The sequence below is a fragment of the Poromitra crassiceps genome (assembly GCF_964638095.1).
Source record: "Poromitra crassiceps genome assembly, chromosome: 27".
Taxonomy (NCBI): Eukaryota; Metazoa; Chordata; class Actinopteri; order Beryciformes; family Melamphaidae; genus Poromitra; species Poromitra crassiceps.
This window is the reverse complement of record NC_139650.1, coordinates 5,937,964-5,955,464: the sequence shown is the minus strand read 5'-3', so window position 1 is coordinate 5,955,464 and position 17,501 is coordinate 5,937,964. Positions and strand designations below refer to the sequence as shown.

General features: G+C 43.3%; 1 protein-coding gene across 1 annotated transcript in view; it reads right to left on the bottom strand.

Annotated features, from left to right (window-relative positions):
* Positions 1-12,230: 12,230 nt before the first annotated feature.
* Positions 12,231-17,501, bottom strand: part of psmf1 (proteasome inhibitor subunit 1) — a 13,359-nt gene continuing 8,088 nt past the window's right edge. The window contains exons 5-7 of the mRNA XM_083661901.1: positions 16,964-17,020; positions 14,406-14,570; positions 12,231-13,706 (exon numbers count right to left, since the gene is read on the bottom strand). Coding sequence (XP_083518027.1) covers positions 13,655-13,706; positions 14,406-14,570; positions 16,964-17,020 — 274 coding nt within the window. The 3' untranslated portion in view covers positions 12,231-13,654. The remainder of the gene's footprint in view (positions 13,707-14,405; positions 14,571-16,963; positions 17,021-17,501) is intronic.

The window sequence follows — 17,501 nt, the reverse complement described above, 5'->3', positions numbered from 1 at the left end:
TCATTTCAGTGGGTGGAAGTAGCCATGTCATTCAGCCAATCAGCGTCGGATCCAGTCAAATCCAAATCCACTCGGAAGAATGATGAAATAACGTCTTTTCCGCTGTTGCATACTCCTGTTCTTGTTTAATTGTTGTTATTGAGTCTATTTCTGCAATAACTGCACTTATGACTGTTTTAACTCGACGAACATTGACGTTACTGCTCGAGGCGGAGAGCCACGGAGGGAGCCATTACGGTTTTGCCAGGGGCGTTCCTGATTGGTCGGTTTTGCCAGGGGCGTTCCTGATTGGTCGGTTACGATGTCAACTACAAGGCAGGTCCCTGATTGGCCCGTCCGCCTTGTGGAATTTGAAGTAGCCCACCCCGGGCCAGAGGCCAGACGGCCTCACAGACCGAAACACAGATGTGAGTTCAACTGACCGGATGGAATTACCAGGCTAGTCTTTTGTAATCAATATGTGACAATGAAAGTAATATTTAGCACAGACAGATGGTCAAGTGGACTTTAAAGGGATGTGTCACTAGTTTATTTTACAATGGTTCTCTATACATAGTTATAATAATAAGGTTGGGGGATCTGTTCATAATTTACAGAGTTGCAAGGTGGATGCAGCCAACGCTCAACATTTGTATAGCTATTTTGGAGGCACAGTATGATAACCATTGTAAAAGAATGCAAAATAACTGTCAAATCCCTTCAAACTAAGTGAAAACCAGGGTCTAGACTGTTTCAAAGCAGGTGGGGGTTGAAATACAATTCAGAAACCCTTTCAATACTTCTTCTGTGATGAGGTGAACCTGACAACAAAAATGTGGCTGCGCCTAATAATCATAATTGTGTGTGAATGAATGCTACAAGTTATTGTCGTGGTTTCGTTAAGTTTCCTCAAATTTCAGTCTCGTCAGACTTTTTTTCTTGATGGCTGTATTTTTTTTTTTTTTTAATTTGAACTATTTGTGGCACAGATCGGATCTGGAGAAATTAACCATACTCAATCAAACTTTTTTCTTCTTCAACGACAATGAAACAATCATACCGTCATCATCCCATGAAGGAGTGGGGGGGGGGGGGGAGCTTCTGTGTTCTTTCTTAAATGCAGTTTATGATTATTCTCAAACCCAGTGTTGTGAATTTGTCAGCCCATTTAGCTTGTACTGTTTCCCCATCCAATAAGTCAAACAATCAAACTCTGACTGAAAGGGTTTCAGCTGCACCCGCCCAGGCCTGTTAGACAGAGTGTTCTGACTGAAAGGGTTTCAACTGCACCCACCCAGGCCTGTTAGACAGAGTGTTCTGACTGAAAGGGTTTCAACTGCACCCGCCCAGGCCTGTTAGACAGAGGGTTCTGACTGAAAGGGTTTCAGCTGCACCCACCCCAACCTGTTAGACAGAGTGTTCTGACTGAAAGGGTTTCAACTGCACCCGCCCAGGCCTGTTAGACAGAGTGTTCTGACTGAAAGGGTTTCAGCTGCACCCGCCCAGGCCTGTTAGACAGAGTGTTCTGACTGAAAGGGTTTCAACTGCACCCACCCCAACCTGTTAGACAGAGTGTTCTGACTGAAAGGGTTTCAACTGCACCCACCCCAACCTGTTAGACAGAGTGTTCTGACTGAAAGGGTTTCAACTGCACCCGCCCAGGCCTGTTAGACAGAGTGTTCTGACTGAAAGGGTTTCAACTGCACCCACCCCAACCTGTTAGACAGAGTGTTCTGACTGAAAGGGTTTCAACTGCACCCGCCCCAACCTGTTAGACAGAGTGTTCTGACTGAAAGGGTTTCAACTGCACCCACCCCAATCTGTTAGACAGAGTGTTCTGACTGAAAGGGTTTCAACTGCACCCGCCCCAACCTGTTAGACAGAGTGTTCTGACTGAAAGGGTTTCAACTGCACCCACCCCAACCTGTTGGACAGAGTGTTCTGACTGAAAGGGTTTCAGCTGCACCCGCCCCAACCTGTTAGACAGAGTGTTCTGACTGAAAGGGTTTCAACTGCACCCGCCCCGGCCTTTTAGACAGTGTGTTCTGACTGAAAGGGTTTCAGCTGCACCCGCCCAGGCCTGTTAGACAGTGTGTCTCATGAAGAGCACATTTACTATAGGAAGTCAAAGTGCAGTTTGTAGTTCAAACGATCCAATAACCTGACCAGGCTTTTTCTGTAAACATGATAAACTGCTAAAGGGCACTTTGAGTGCATACCTCACCACCGCCAACCTTTCTACAAAGTATTGTGGTGTTATGTGAATCTGTTAGGCGCCTTTATGTGATTGGTCATGCTCATTGTCACGCCCCCTTTGGCCAGTGAGCGTGGAAAGTTAATCAGTTGTCAGTTGGCCCGTGATCTGCTTTCCTACAAACTTTCATGCAAATCCGTTGATAACTTTCTGAAATATCCTGCCGACAAATACAAACAAACAGACAGACAAACAAACGGGGCTGAAAACATGACCTCCTGGCCGACTCTGTTTGGCGGAGATAATTTGCATTTTGCAAATCAATTAAAATTCGATAAAGTGTTTAAAGTCCAGATAGCGTTTCCATTGATCTACATTTAAATTCAAACAAGGATGAAGGTTAAGAAATAAACACGGGCACTTACACAGTTACTCAAGGTGTTTTTGCCGTTTAAAATGGGATACTTCTCCCTCTGGGACTGAATCTAATTAAACAAATTGCAGCCGCTCTCACCATGATGTGGAGGAACGGGCCACACCAATTTTGGGCCCCCACTGCCAGTTACAGAAATGCTGCTTTGTGAACGTGCATGTTGTTAGTGTGTGACGTTGTAAAGAAACCCGCAAAGGGTCCGATGCCTTGGTCCTGTACATACTGAGGAGCTGTAACATGTAACCATGTTTAAGTATGATTTTTGTTCAAGTGACCAATAAATTCCTGTTTTGTTGTTGTTTCTAATCCAGCATTCTAGAGTTTTCACATGATGAGGATGAAGCAGCACAGGTTACAGTCCAGTTTTCAGATGTTGAGGATGAAGTGGGACACAGTAGAGTTTTCAAATACACACAAAAACACAAGTGAAAATGCATATGAAAATGTTGCTGATTCATATTTGGCTTATTTAGTATTAGAGTAGGGGTGGGCAACTATTTTTCATGGGGGGGCCACATGAGAAACCCAGATTGTTGCCGGGGGCCGAACAAATATTGTCATGCCGTAACCCATGGATGGGCAACTTTGATGATAGAGAGGGCCACAAAAAAAATTCCTCGCTACCAGATTTTGCTGAGGGCTGAATGGCGCCAGCGCGAAAAATTTGGGGCATTTGAAGCCAGGTTTAGAGGAATAACTCATTTTAAATTAACAATTGTGATGTCATTATTCAGTCTTAACACCACCAATATTTGATCCTTTTCCTCACTCACTCCTATGTCACCACCTGCTCTCGCTGCAGGGCTTGAAATTAACTTTTTTCACCACCTGCCAATATGGCTGCTAGATTTTAAAGTTACCAGCCAATTAGAATTTCCACTAGCCGAAATGTTTTTCTTGAAATAAACCAGAATATGAGTGGGTTAATTTAAGCATAAGTATCAGTAAGTGTCCCGGGATTCTCAAAGCCTGTGTTGAGGGTCACACAAGAACAAAAATGCACTCTTGAAGCTAAATAAATCCAAAACCAACAAGTTAATTATTTAAATTTCTACTTCAATGTAGAACAGTAATTTCTTACACATGAGATTACTTTTAGCCTTTTAGTCATAAATATTATTGAAAGATATTCCATATTCCGGACTGAAATGCTATAACAGAAGAGTATTGCCCAGAATGACATGAACATTTGGACACTTATTCAGCGGGTATATTGCATGTTGCGTTCAAGTGCACTGTAAATTTTTCTTTTTCTTTTTCTTTTTGCAATTCCATCGCGGGCCACACAAGGGCCATATGTTGCCCATGTATGTATTAGAGTTAGAGGTTGGTTCAATAGGTATTGGTCCCTGTCGGTTTACATGACGATGTAAGCCTCAGCTCTTTTGACTTCATTCAGAGAAAACGAAGAGAAGAGTTATGTTCCAAAGTAAGATGATTGTATGTTTCATACAGCAGTGAAGGATGCTGGCTGTAAACAGGACACATGACACACACCCTTTTATTGTAATCGGCCAATAACAAGAGTCGACTGCCGTTTAGTTTGACCTTTATATGGTTTCTTACTGAGTGATGTCTTCTCTGTCACACTTGGATGGTTTAGAAGATGTCCTCTGAGAATGTAAAACACATGGAAAACGGTTCTTTCTGGACCGATGCGAACGTTTTGCAAAACAAAAGAGTTGAACAAGCGCACATACAGCGAACACGATATTTAGTCCAACTGCCATCAGTAACAACTGGATCCTTCTTTATTGGAAAACCATGTAAGCCTAAACATTTGATTGAAAAATATTAGTCAATGTCACATAATGTGTTTGATATCATACCGATTTAGGGTAATGTGGTAATTACGTCAGCAGAATGTCTAGTAGTGTTCCAATTACGACATCTGTAAAATTGCAAAACACAATAGCAACCAATCATTTGATTACTTTAATCACTTTCTCAAGGTGGTAAACACTAAACATCGGTTAGACCCAGGATCTATTTTGCCTTTCAGATCACAATGATTGAGATTATGGAGATCCAGTCAGTCCTAGATCAACAGAGATGTTTGATAAATATTGATACAATTTGGCAATTGGCAGATCAGTGGAGTCCTGGAGGTCCCTCAGAAAACAAGGCTAGACTAGTTATATTTCACAATGAATTAGTAAAACGTCTCGCTGGATTTTTTTTTTTTCATATTTTTTTTTTGTCTGAGAGTAAATAGGACATCCAAGTTCCTATAAAGCAGTGAGAGCTGTTCAGTTCCTTTCTTCCCTTGCTGAGAACCAGAAGGTTTACTTCAGGTTTACTTGTATGTCAGATCTGAATGCAGCCTCTGTCTCCAAGGGACACAAGAGTGCTGCATCTTCACGTTTTCCTCCCAGATTCCTCAACTACTCCACTGATTCAGAATGCTGATCATAAGCCTACAGTAGGCTATATCTGTTTGACTGTATTCATGAATATCTAAGACTGACTCTAACCTGTAGGAGGTGGAGGTGGTCCTCAGTGAGCTCCAGCATGGGTGAGGAGCTCCTCCTCTCTTCTCTGCTGCTTTCCGCTTCTCCTCCATCTCTGCCTTCACTTCAGCCTCTCTCCTCCAGAGAGGTGACCGCTCTCCTCCGTCTCCTTTTTTGAGCCCATCTGATTGAGGATAAAATCATACAGTACATCTGTGCGTCAAATGAAAGAGATGACTCACTTTCGTATAGAACTGTATACGTTTATTACATTTAGGTACTCTTACACTTTTCAGCCATCATGAATCTGCAATGGGGTGTGTGTGTGTGTGTGTGTGTGTGTGTGTGTGTGTGTGTGTGTGTGAGAGTGTGTGTGTGTGTGTGTGTGTGTGTGTGTGTGTGTGTGTGTGTGTGCGCGCGCGCGTGCGTGCTTGCGTTTGGGTGGCATTTGCCAATACCTCAGAAAGATCTCCCCCTCTTTCACAGCCTGACTTTGGCAGGTATGGATTTACCATACTTTTTTGGCGTACCCATAGTTTCCCAAAACCATCCTCGTATACTTCCTACATTTCCCAGAATGCCTTAGAACCCCCAGAGAACAGATATGAACTTGTTGCATTCAGCTGTTGGTGGTGACAGCGAGAGGCAGTAGCCACCAGTAAGAGCAAAATAAAGCGCTTTTCTGTCCCCCTCTGCTCAATTGACTGTAGCAAGCAGTGTTGATGAACATTTCTATCAGATCTCCTGCACTTTGTTCAGTCTCTCCTGGAACATCTGCTTAAATTCTGCCTCAGTCTTCCTTATCTGGATTTAAGGGCACATGTATGCATTGTTAGTTGGTAGATTACATTTTCTGTTTGTTGTTTGTAGGTTGTTGGCGAGTAGTTTGTCTCTCTGCGGTCATCGGCCTACATTTACATTTCACCATCCAGAAAGTTTCTAATTCTAATTCTAACGCCAGACCATTTGAATGTTAAGAAAACGTACCTTGCGTAGAAGGCGTGCAGCTCATCTGGTAGGGTGGCTGAGGTGTTTTGGGGTTTGCTGGAGTCCTCTCCACGGTGCCTTGGGTTGGCTTACATAATGGGGCTTTAATATCTATATGCATTCAAATTCACTGGGTCTGAAATAACTGAAGTGCTTACTGAAGAAGATTGACTTGGCACAGTAGCTATCTAATTGTATGCTACTGTGCCTGCGATACATAGAGAAAAGAGACAATTAGTCACACAAGGAAGATGACTGAGCAATGCTTGTTTGTATAAGTTGTATAACGTCATGGGCTGTAGCCTACACTCATCCCATGTTTAGCATAGTGTTTGCATCAGGAGAGGCAGAATGACTTTACATGTGTTTTGCATCCTTTGAACCCCTCCAGAGACCACAGCCAACATCTTCTCAACCATCCATGGTTGACCTGACATGAGCCAGCCCAGCACATACACGGTGCTCCTGAGCTGTTACCCGCACTCACTGTTTCCTCTATTCTATTTGTGGCACTCAAACTCTACATTTAAACCCATTGTAATATTTAGTAGGCTGAAAGCCCCTCTAGGCAGAGTAGCGGAAAACTTGGGAAGTCCAGTACTCAATATTACACGTATCTCTATAGGTACAAACTTTTTGTTTTTGTTGCCTGATAAAATTTCAACTCAACCACAATCTCAGGGGTTTGCAGTCCGAATGAGATCGAGTTCACGTCACAGTGAGTCAAGTCATGACTTGTCGATGTATTAGTTCATTTAGTTAATGCATTAAGAAGTGCATTTGCATGTCATTAACATCTTTGATTTCTCCATTCACTCAATCTAGACAAACCAAACAGTTTGTTTGTTAGGGAAGGGTGTGTGTGTGTGTGTGTGTGTGTGTGTGTGTGTGTGTCTGTCTGTGTGTGTGCTCGCGCGTGCGTGCATGCGTGCATGTGTGTGTGGCTTGACAATTATCATCAGTTTGCTCAGTTTATGTGGTTTACATCCTGGGGCAATCACATGGTTTACCATTTAGCTTTTAATCATTTTAATTTGCCTTTTGCCAAATCTCCCAGATTCACTCACACACACACACACACACACACACACACACACACACACACACACACACACACACACACACCTCGCTTCGAGCTCCAGCCGCAGGTCCACTAAAGCTGTGTTCACACCAAGATATTTATTTTTCGCTCTGTCGCTTGATTCAACCCTTTGGAATCGCTCTGTCGCTCTGTTTAAATCGCTCATCAACAGGCACAAGAATTGACGGACATGTGGGGGCTATAACGTTACGCAATGTCATGATGTTTGTCCACTACGAGCCACCGTCATTGTTTACAAGCTAAAGCCTATCAGCGTGCTCCTAATGCGAGCTCCATACCGGTAGGACAGACTTCACTTCATGTCAGCTGTCAGCCTGTCAATGCGGTTTGTTGCCACACAATAAACCAGCGGTTTGTTCTAAGCCAGTGTGATCCTTGACTCGCTCTCACACGGCAGCCAATCAGTGTTGAACAGCGAGCGACTGATGCCAGCGTATTTTCGCTCGAGTTGGGATATTTCATCTCGAGCGACGAGCATATTTTCTCCCTATCGCTCTGTCTCTGTCGCTCGGATGCCCAGCGATTTTTCTCCCAGGCGAATATACGCTCAATCGCTCGTTTGCATTGACTTTGTATGTAAACTCGACGCCAGTGAAAAACTTTAATAGGTCGGTGTGAACGCAGCTTAAGCCACTGGTGGTGAGCCAAACCGTGCCCAGTCGCGACAGGCCACTGGTGGCACTGGTAGCCACTTGGTTGGGGTTAGGGTTTCGATATGGCGGGTTAGGCCGTTAGCGTCTGCAAGGGAAGGCTTATAGGGTTAGGGTCTCCAAGGGGGTCTTCCGACCCCGTGGAGACCGTTCGTCCTAATGCCCCACACAGTCCCCATAGCTCCAGCGATCAGGTCAGTAACATTGTTGAAACCCCCATGCACAACATTGGCATGGAGAGAAAGGTGGACTACAGACTGAGAAAGTTAGGCACATTGAATGCAGTCAGCAGGTCAATCATCTTGCAGAAGAGCCAGATGCTGAGGGCAGTCAGCAGGTCAATCATCTTGCAGAAGAGCCAGATGCTGAGGGCTGGACAGATTCCCCTTCAGGGGTTTCAAGGCAGCTGCCCAAGCTAAAAGGGAGGTCGAACTCAACTGGAGTAAACACATGAAGGATAAGTTTGAGAAGGGGGCAGATCGAGCAGAAGCAGGAGATGACTCGAGAAATGAGAGGAAGAGACTGGACATGCTGGATACACTGAAATCTAGTGGTGGCCCCTTCACTAACAGTGAGGAAGTCGAGAAGTTCCTCGTGGATGAAACTCTGGGCGACAATGCAAATCAGCAGAGGATGAAGCTGGAGGTTCCGTTTGCCAGAGAGGACCATGCTTCTTTCTGTCTAAAGTCGATCCTATCTTCCGAATCCAAGTATGACGTGGGATAATTAGATCTAGGCCTAATCTGAAAGTTAATATCTGACACAATATTCCTGCAGCCCCATGCTGGGGACAGGCCGAGGTTTTAAGTCAAGCTAATTTGAATAGTCTTAGTCTCAAGAAGGGACAGGGACCAGGTGACTGATGGTTGCCAGGAGATGAGATGGTCAATACTTTGCATAGGGATCAAAGGATCAAAACTTTTGCTATATAAAGAGGCTGTGAGCAGCACACCAGAGGTCATTTTAACAGAGATCTGGTTTGTATGTTTCGCCCAATAATATTTTGCGATTGGCAGGAAAGATAAAGACAACAAAGGGAGAGTTTGACAATTGCACCAGTCTGCAGTCCACTATATCCAGGTAAGACATATTATTATGTATTGTCTTGACTGAAGCAGAGGGAAATGGATTATCTGACTCCGTGCAGTGCAGACTATTCATTTTGATAGAATACACTTGTGCAAATCTTAGTTGCATCCCTTTGGTGTTATTGAAATGGTAAGATAATTAATTATTTATTATCCAACATAGAAGCCTGGCAGGGTGGCAGACAATTATACCACCTTTGGCTTTAATTTAGGGGTGGGAGATTTTATCAATGAATTCTAATTTATGGTTAGGACAATGTTTGAAACTGAAATTGAACTATTGAATAAAATAAAAAATATATACAGTATACCTTAATGTATATTATACTATTTATGTTAAATAAATGTGTTTCATGGTACATTATTTCAAAATATTTTTTTCTTTTCCTCAGTTATTAGAAGGACCATGCTGTTCATTCTGCTACTCTCAGGTCAGTATGTGTGTGTGTGTGTGTGTGTGCGTGTGTGTGTGTGTGTGCGTGTGGTGCGTGCGTGCGCACTGCACACACGTATATGTGCGTGCATTGTGCAGTGTATAAATTAATATTATTGAAATTATTAGCTACCTCTTATCTGCATGTATTCTTGTATAAAGCAAGAGCATCAGGTAACATACATACACGCCGTCATGCGTACTATGCTGAATGTGTCTTCAGTCACAGGCCTCTGCTCAGGCCTTCATCATCAGTACCACCGTATTCAAGAAAAAAAGAGCTGGAATGAAGCCCAAAGCTACTGCAGAGAGAAGTTCACTGACCTGGCCACCATCGACGACATGGCCGACATTCAGACGCTGATTGAGTCTGCAGGCAGCGGTTATGGGGGATACGCCTGGATCGGCCTGTATGAGAAACCAGACAGCTGGAGGTGGTCAGATGGGAGCGAGTCCTCATTCACATACTGGGCGGGTGGAGAACCAAACAGTGATAACGAGAACTGCGCTTCCGTGCGGCTTGATATTGCCAATGCCAAACATGGCAAGTGGTTCGACAATAATTGTGAATCCAAATTGGATTTCATTTGCTACACTGGTGAGTTATTCACATCACTAATCAAAATCACATTAATTATATGGCATTATATACAGTATATTTTTGAAAGTTGATCTTAGTAAAAAAAAAATCTATCTATCTATCTATCTATCTATCTATCTATCTATCTATCTATCTATCTATCTATCTATCTATCTATCTGTCTGTCTATTCTGTGTTAAAGGTGTAGAGAAGCAGGTGTTCAAAATAAAGGTGATGTCAGAGGCTGACCTGAATGATCCTGATATGATGGAGGCCATCTTGAAACAGGTTCATCTCTAATGCAGTGGTTCCCAAACTTGGGGTTGCGACCCTAAGTGGGGTCGTCTGGAATTCAAATAGGGTCGCCTGCATATTTTTTGGTTTTTGTTTACACCACACACAATTTAATACTACCTAAGCCAAATTCTGAGGGGGCAAAAGTTTTTGGCTGTTTTTCTAAAATGTTGGCCATTTGAAGCCATATTTAGAGGAATATCTCATTTTAAATTAACATTAGGATTAGACTGTTGTGATGTCATTATTATGCAGATTATAACTTTAAATCAGGATTCTGAGATTCTGACAATAAAGTCAGAGTTACTGTCAGAATTTTGGGGGGGAAAAGTCAGAGTTTTGAGATTAAAGTCAGAATTCTCAGATTAATCAGAATTCTGTGGGGGGGGGGGGGGGGGAGAAGCATACTATGTGACATCATTGACGATGTCACTGATGATATTATCGATGGTGTACCGGTATTTGAATGTCTCGGGTCCCTATAGATTTTTGTCACGTCAAAGTAGGGTCACAAGCCAAAAAAGGTTGGGAACCCCTGCTCTAATGAATTGCTTTTGTCATTTACAATACATACGATCTGTACATTGCACTATTAAAAACCACGAGAGTCATGTAATTTACTTCGGAGTAAAACAGATTGGTACTCCCCAATTCTGATTTAAACCTGACGAACAGCAGAAGGACATTTTTTTTTAGAAGAGAAGCAAATGTTATTGCTGATTTTCTCTGTTTTATGAGCATCCTAGCCTTAAGCGTTGAGAAGCTGGCTTGTGAGCGAGTCACCAGTTGAGTAAATCAATCCTTTTTGTTGTTCAGATGGAGAAGAAGCTGAAAGAGAAGGGGATGAAGGACGTCAAACTTCGATGGAGAAAGAGGGCTGATGGAGAAGTCTTCCACAAAGAATTATGAAAAGAAGAAGGCTGCTTTGGGTTGATTTATGATAGATAGATAGATAGATAGATAGAGTACTTTATTCATCCCCGTAGGGAAATTCTAATGAGTTGAAATCTAACTGGTAATGACGTAATTGCCAGTTGCCTGTGTCGTATATTAAGTACATTGAGAGAAGAAGAAATGAACCACAGAAAAACGATGGAGAACATGATGTCTATTTAAAGTATTTGTTTTATTTGCAGCATTATATGGTCCAAATATTTCAGTAAAGCACTTGAAACACTTGAAACATTCTTGCTTGGGTGGTATCATTCTACTTGAAATGATGGTAAAATGCATTATTTTTAGTAAAATAACATGTCAAATTTTTCGGGCGGCCGCCCCGAGTGAGCCCGGCCTCTGGCCGGGCATCTGCACCCCTTCTTATCTAGGATGCATCCCTAGTCATCTTGTTCTGGAACCGGCCCTGGGGAAGGTGGGTGCTGAGGATGCTGCAGCACCCCCTGGTGGCAAGAGATGGGATCTTCGAAATTGTTGGATTTGGCTGTCTTGTGTTTATACCACCAACAAAATGCATTAAAAACAGTTTGTGCTTCCCAGCTCTAATCTTATTTCATACGCTCTCTCTTCAAAAGTGTTTGATTTTCTTCATAATCTTCTTTTCCATAATAATAATAATAAGTTCAGTACTGAATAATGACATATAACAGTATAATCCTAATGTTAATTTAAAATGAAATATTCCTCTAAATATGGCTAAAAGTCCAAAAAACGTCAAAGTTTCTTCGGGGCTACCCTTGCGGGCAGCGCCTTCCTTACAGCACACCCTGCTTAAAAGTACTTCCAGCGCCACTGGTCTCAAGCGAAACTGATATTTCTGAACTAATGTGATGATGGGGATCAGTATAATGTGATGGTCTACACCTGTCTAATGACACACCTGTGCAAGCCACCAGAGTTTAGGTGCCTAAACTGTCTGGTGGCGGCTCGCACCAATTGAATTAGACAGGTGTGTCATTAGATGCAGAAGTGATTGTGGACCTGTTAGCGAGCAGTCCCAATGCTACTGTGCTGTTTTCATAGTGCGGTGCGCTGAACACAAATCTGCAGCACTTCACAGCAAGAACGCACACCACCAGGTAAAGTCTGACATTTTTATTTAAGCATTTTGGCATATTTGGGGGATATTTGATCACCAACTCGTTCAATCAATCAACAAAACAAACTGCAAAGCATCTTCTAAGCCCTCCACTCAGTATATCCACAAGTGTCTTCTTTGCTGAGAGCAAAGTCATGTAAAATGTCAGTTTTATCAATAAATTATAACTCCAGCACGCAGAATGTAGAACAGATTGTGAGACTTTTCTTTTTCAGTTTAGGAGGCAGAGGAAGGAGGGTTTTTGCCTCTGGAGTCGAGGAGAGATTTAACAAAGCAGACGCTATCTGGCTACTTCATATTTACTTTTCTTATCTAGAAAGACTGGGTATGAGGGCGAGAGGACTTTGGTGTCTTGCTCAAGGACACCTTGACAGGAAACACACATCAGCTGCTTTGGGGATCGGACCTGTTAGCTTGCAGTTATAAGAAAACCTCTCTACCGGCTAGTCCGCGCTGCAGCTAAATCAGTGGTTCTCAAACGGACAGTTAAACTGACACAAATTAGTCCACGGACCCCCCACTTGATAACATTTTCTCCCAGGGCCCCCATCTGATACGTTTTTTGCTTTCAGATGTTTTATTAAAGAAAGTGTATGAAACCCATGATCAAATCGTCATACATTCTGTCATTGTGTTGGATGGAATTATAGTGAAAATGAATGATTCCCCTTTTTGCTGGGGACCATCTGGAACCGCCCAAAGCACCCCTGGACCCCACTTTTGGAACCACTGGTCTAAACAATATCTTGCTGGTTTCAGAATATGTTTGTTTTGGCTTTAGTGCCACAGACAAAAATACCAATCAAAACAGGCAAGCATAGAAATCTAAGATTTATTTGTATGTCAATGTGCTTCAATGAGATTCCAGTGTGTAAGGTGTCTTGTCTGGCTGAATTTAACTCAATGCACTGGCACTTTTTTCCTACATCACTTTGTTGTTGTTGTTATTCTAATCCAAGTGAAAACAAAAGACATTTCTCTGATGTCAGTGTTATGCACCACCTCAGCCTTGTAATGCATTTTTAACATCAAATCCACATCAAGAGACGTGAGTTATACATTATGAAATGGGCATGAATTGGCTTTCCGCTCCACTGTGCAGGCAAATAACACAAACAACAGAGGCGGGAATATGTGCGCGTAATCATGTTTTAGCCTCTGCACTGACATAACCTGAACGGTGGAATGCATAAGACGATTCTTCTATTTTAAGCACTTTTTAAGCAGTCAATGTTTTTATTTTTAAATGCGTAAAACAAAAAGGAAATGACATTTGGGTCACCAAACTGAATGGAACGCGGTGCTCATGAAGAAGACCCTCCCCCTGGGTCCTATTGGCTACGAGACAGGATGTTGTTAGGTGAGTGAGCAAGGAACACAGGAAGTGAAGACCAGGAAATGCTGCTGGGCTCTACATGAACATGTCGTCGTAGCCTGGCGGTGGCAGGTGGTCTGGGTCCGGCCTGGAAAACACACACACACACACACATACACACACACACACACACACACACACACACACACACACACACACACACACACACACACACACACACACACACACACACACACACACACACACACACCATTGATCTACTTGTGAGGACCACCTGTTGACTCGTTGCCAATCCTACGTTCCCTCTGCTCTGATTGGTTCGCGCTTCACCGCATCATCAGAGCAGGGGGGGAAATTAAGGGAACTAGAAATATAGCGCGATGAGCGCGCTAATTTCTAGCGTGCGCGGCACGCTCGCCTGCCGCCTGGTCTTGTGATTGTATGCCCCGCAGAACTATAGAATTATAGTAGTTAGATGGAGAGAAACGAAGCACCATGATCGCATGTTCCCAACGACGCTGAGAGCTTAACCTGTTTTTAGTACACAGAAATTAAACTTTTAGGGCGTTACACTTTCAACAGGTTTTCAATTGACCTTTATGGCAGCCATTTTGAACTTGTGTCAAACTCAGGACAGGACACGAGAAGATTGGAATATACACAAAACTAGCAGTACTTCAACACATGAGGACTTCAGATTAGGTTGAGCAGACATCCCCGTTTTCTAGAGACACTCAAAAGTGTGTGCGTGTGTGTTTGTTGTGTGTGTGTGTGTGTGTGTGTGTGTGTGTGTGTGTGTGTGTGTGTGTGTGTGTGTGTGTCTCACCCTGGCCTGTGTGTTCCGATGGGTCCATGAAACGGGTCAAAGCGGGCCCCTGGGGGAACGGCTCCGGGGGGCAAAATGTCTGGAATACCGCTAGACGGGTCGAAACCGGAGCGAGGATACCCCGACCTCAACGGGTCCACTATCATCCCACCGCCACCACGAGACCTGGGGGGAGGGCAGAGAGAGAGAGAGATTATGTACAGGACTGGTTCCCAAACTGTGGCACGTGGAGGTACTGCAGGGGGTAGACTAAAATGGAATAACTCATGAACATAAATGAAACGTTTTCATAAACCTGGTCAGGAGGCACTAATTGGAACTTTCACTCCATTTCATATTTTGTAATGTGCAATTAGACATTACTTTAAAAAAAAAGTACTGCCTTACTTTACTCCCTGGAGCAAGCAATTCGTTACACTACTCGTTAGATTAAATTTGCGTTACTCCTCAACATCGCCTGAGATGTATTTAACATTAAGCCTTATGCTACATACAGTATGCCCACATCGCGTCAGGCACTCCGCCATCAACACAACACAACTCAACACAACACAACACATCCGTTGCCTGCCTTCAAAATAAAAGCATACAGTGTTCTGTACTGCATAGCTGTCCACTCCGTCCAGAAAATAACATAAAAATAGCTTCCACTGGCAACACCACGCCTGTTTATCTCTGCATTTGACATTACCTGTTGCTTCAGGTCGACTCAGTCAGCGCGGGTCCCTGGGTCTTTAGCTGCTAGCTTTGTGTTGTTAGCATGTTGCCTTCCCAGGTGCTTGGAAAGATTTGATGTCATGTTCACAGCGGTAGATAAATTGCTTCTGGCCTGGGCAAAATTTGCAATTTACCGCCACATTCCTGTCCTTTCGTGCACCAAATTCGAAGTATGTACTATATCCACATGTCAAAAGTTGTATACCGCGCGCTGCCAGTTTCACCCCCCCGCATCTGACTGCCTCGGACTCCTATGAAAGGTGGTGATACAATGGATCGGATGGAGGGACGAACCAACGAATCGTCACTCCTCATGCCTTAAACCTAACCAGTCGTCACTCCTCCCCTCTGCCCAGCCCATCCATTCCAGCACTACAAAGACGTCGCTTTACTGTTTTTAGCTGTTTTAGCTTTTTAGCTGTTATGTTGAGCCATCAAATGCAGGAAAGCACGTTTGACGTTTTCTCCATAATCCTGCAGATTCAAACCTGATCCTGGTGAAAATTGAAGAACTTATGTAACGCAAATAACGACTCAACTGTTTGATTAGTAACTGTAATGTGATTACTGGATTTAGGAACAGCAATAGACCCTTCTCACGGGGGCCATTTTGTGTCAAAGGCAGGGTAAACACAGGTGCAAGCAAAACACTAATGAGGGTTTCCAACTTCCATGATTGGAATTTGGAAACCCTCATTAGTGTTTTGCTTGCACCTGTGTTTATTCTGCCTTTTCGACACAAAATGGCCCCCGTGAAAAGGGTCTATATGCCTTACACTACTCGTTACGGACAAATGTAATGTATGTGATTACAGTAACTGGTTATCATTCATTCATTGCATCACATGCTATCGTTTTCTCTCGGTTTTCTAAGAAAGAAATGTAGTCGGGTAAAGTGGGTATTATTTGGATTCATGCACAGTTCAGGTGGTGGTTCACTCCTTTGGCTTCTATGTTCTCTTTTTAATGTATTTTATTGACAGACAGACAGACAGGCAGAGACTGAGGCAAGATTAACCATCAGACTCTTAATCATTCACTTAAATACATGCACATACTGTAATATATCGCTTCATAAGCACATCTCTCCATAACATTCACACACGTTTTCACTCTGTGTACACCATTTGATCTCACATGTCCAACCACAGGAATCCTAGTAATAAGTAAGAAGAGTAATAATCAACAAACCTAGGGTTAGACACCAAAACCACCTTTCTAGGTTGAATAGTAATTGAGATAGCCATTTTGGCAGCCATCATAGACGCCATGTTGAAAATGACCCATTTCCTGAATTTTCCTTTTGGTATGTTTGGTATGTTATTTAACATGCCCAATGGCAACAGAATCCATTGAAAAACCTTTTGTATCAATTTGTTCTCGGTTAGTTTGTTGTTTTGTTTTGGTGAATGTACCTACTCATTGTAAAGCGCTTTGGATAAAAAGGCTGGCCGTGTTTTCCCACAGATTTACTGATCCATTCTCTTGTTTTCGCAGGAATGACGCTATCATTTCAAATGCTAAATAAAATGCCTCTTCCTTCCTGCTGCATGCGAGTCTAGTTTGTTGTGAGATTTGGTTGTGTCTTTGGAATAAATGACGTGTCATAACAGCTCTGGTGTTTGTTTGTTGCCAGAGTTTGAGAAGCAGCTGGCAGACGAGACTCTGGAGCGGCGCCGGTAATCCATCACGGGCCTTTCATAACACTAATGTCTGTCCTGTCTGTCACTGTGTGGGGTCACTGTTTTAGGGACTAAATCCCAGACTGACCCAAAAATATCTATCTGGGAGGGAGGGAGGGAGAGAGAGAGGGAGGGAGGGAGAGAGAGAGATTGACTCACCCAAAGGGATCCAGATCTGCTCCTCCAGCTGCGAATGGAGGTCCCATGGGGCCGGGCCTGAAACACACACACACACACACACACACACACACACACACACACACACACACACACACACACACACACACACACACACACACACGCGCACGCACACACATTAACAAGTGCACACACACACGCTCATTAACAAGTGCACATACACACTCATTAACAAGTGCACATACACACTCATTAACAAGTGCACATACACACTCATTAACAAGTGCATTACATTTCCTTTTTGACCTCTCAACCCTCAACCCACGTTAAAACATGAGAATCACCAACGATGAACAACAGTACATTGGATCTCCAAACCATTGACTGGTAGTGTTAGTGTAGATGATATTCTTTGACCACGAGGCTATAACTGAAGTTTCATTCTAAAGCTAGTCTGCTGAACACGGCCTAGACGTGATGAAAGCGTTGTGGCAGCAGGCCGCCCAGTCAGTCGATCAGCATATCAACAGCCTATTAATTATTCAAAGTTCATCACACG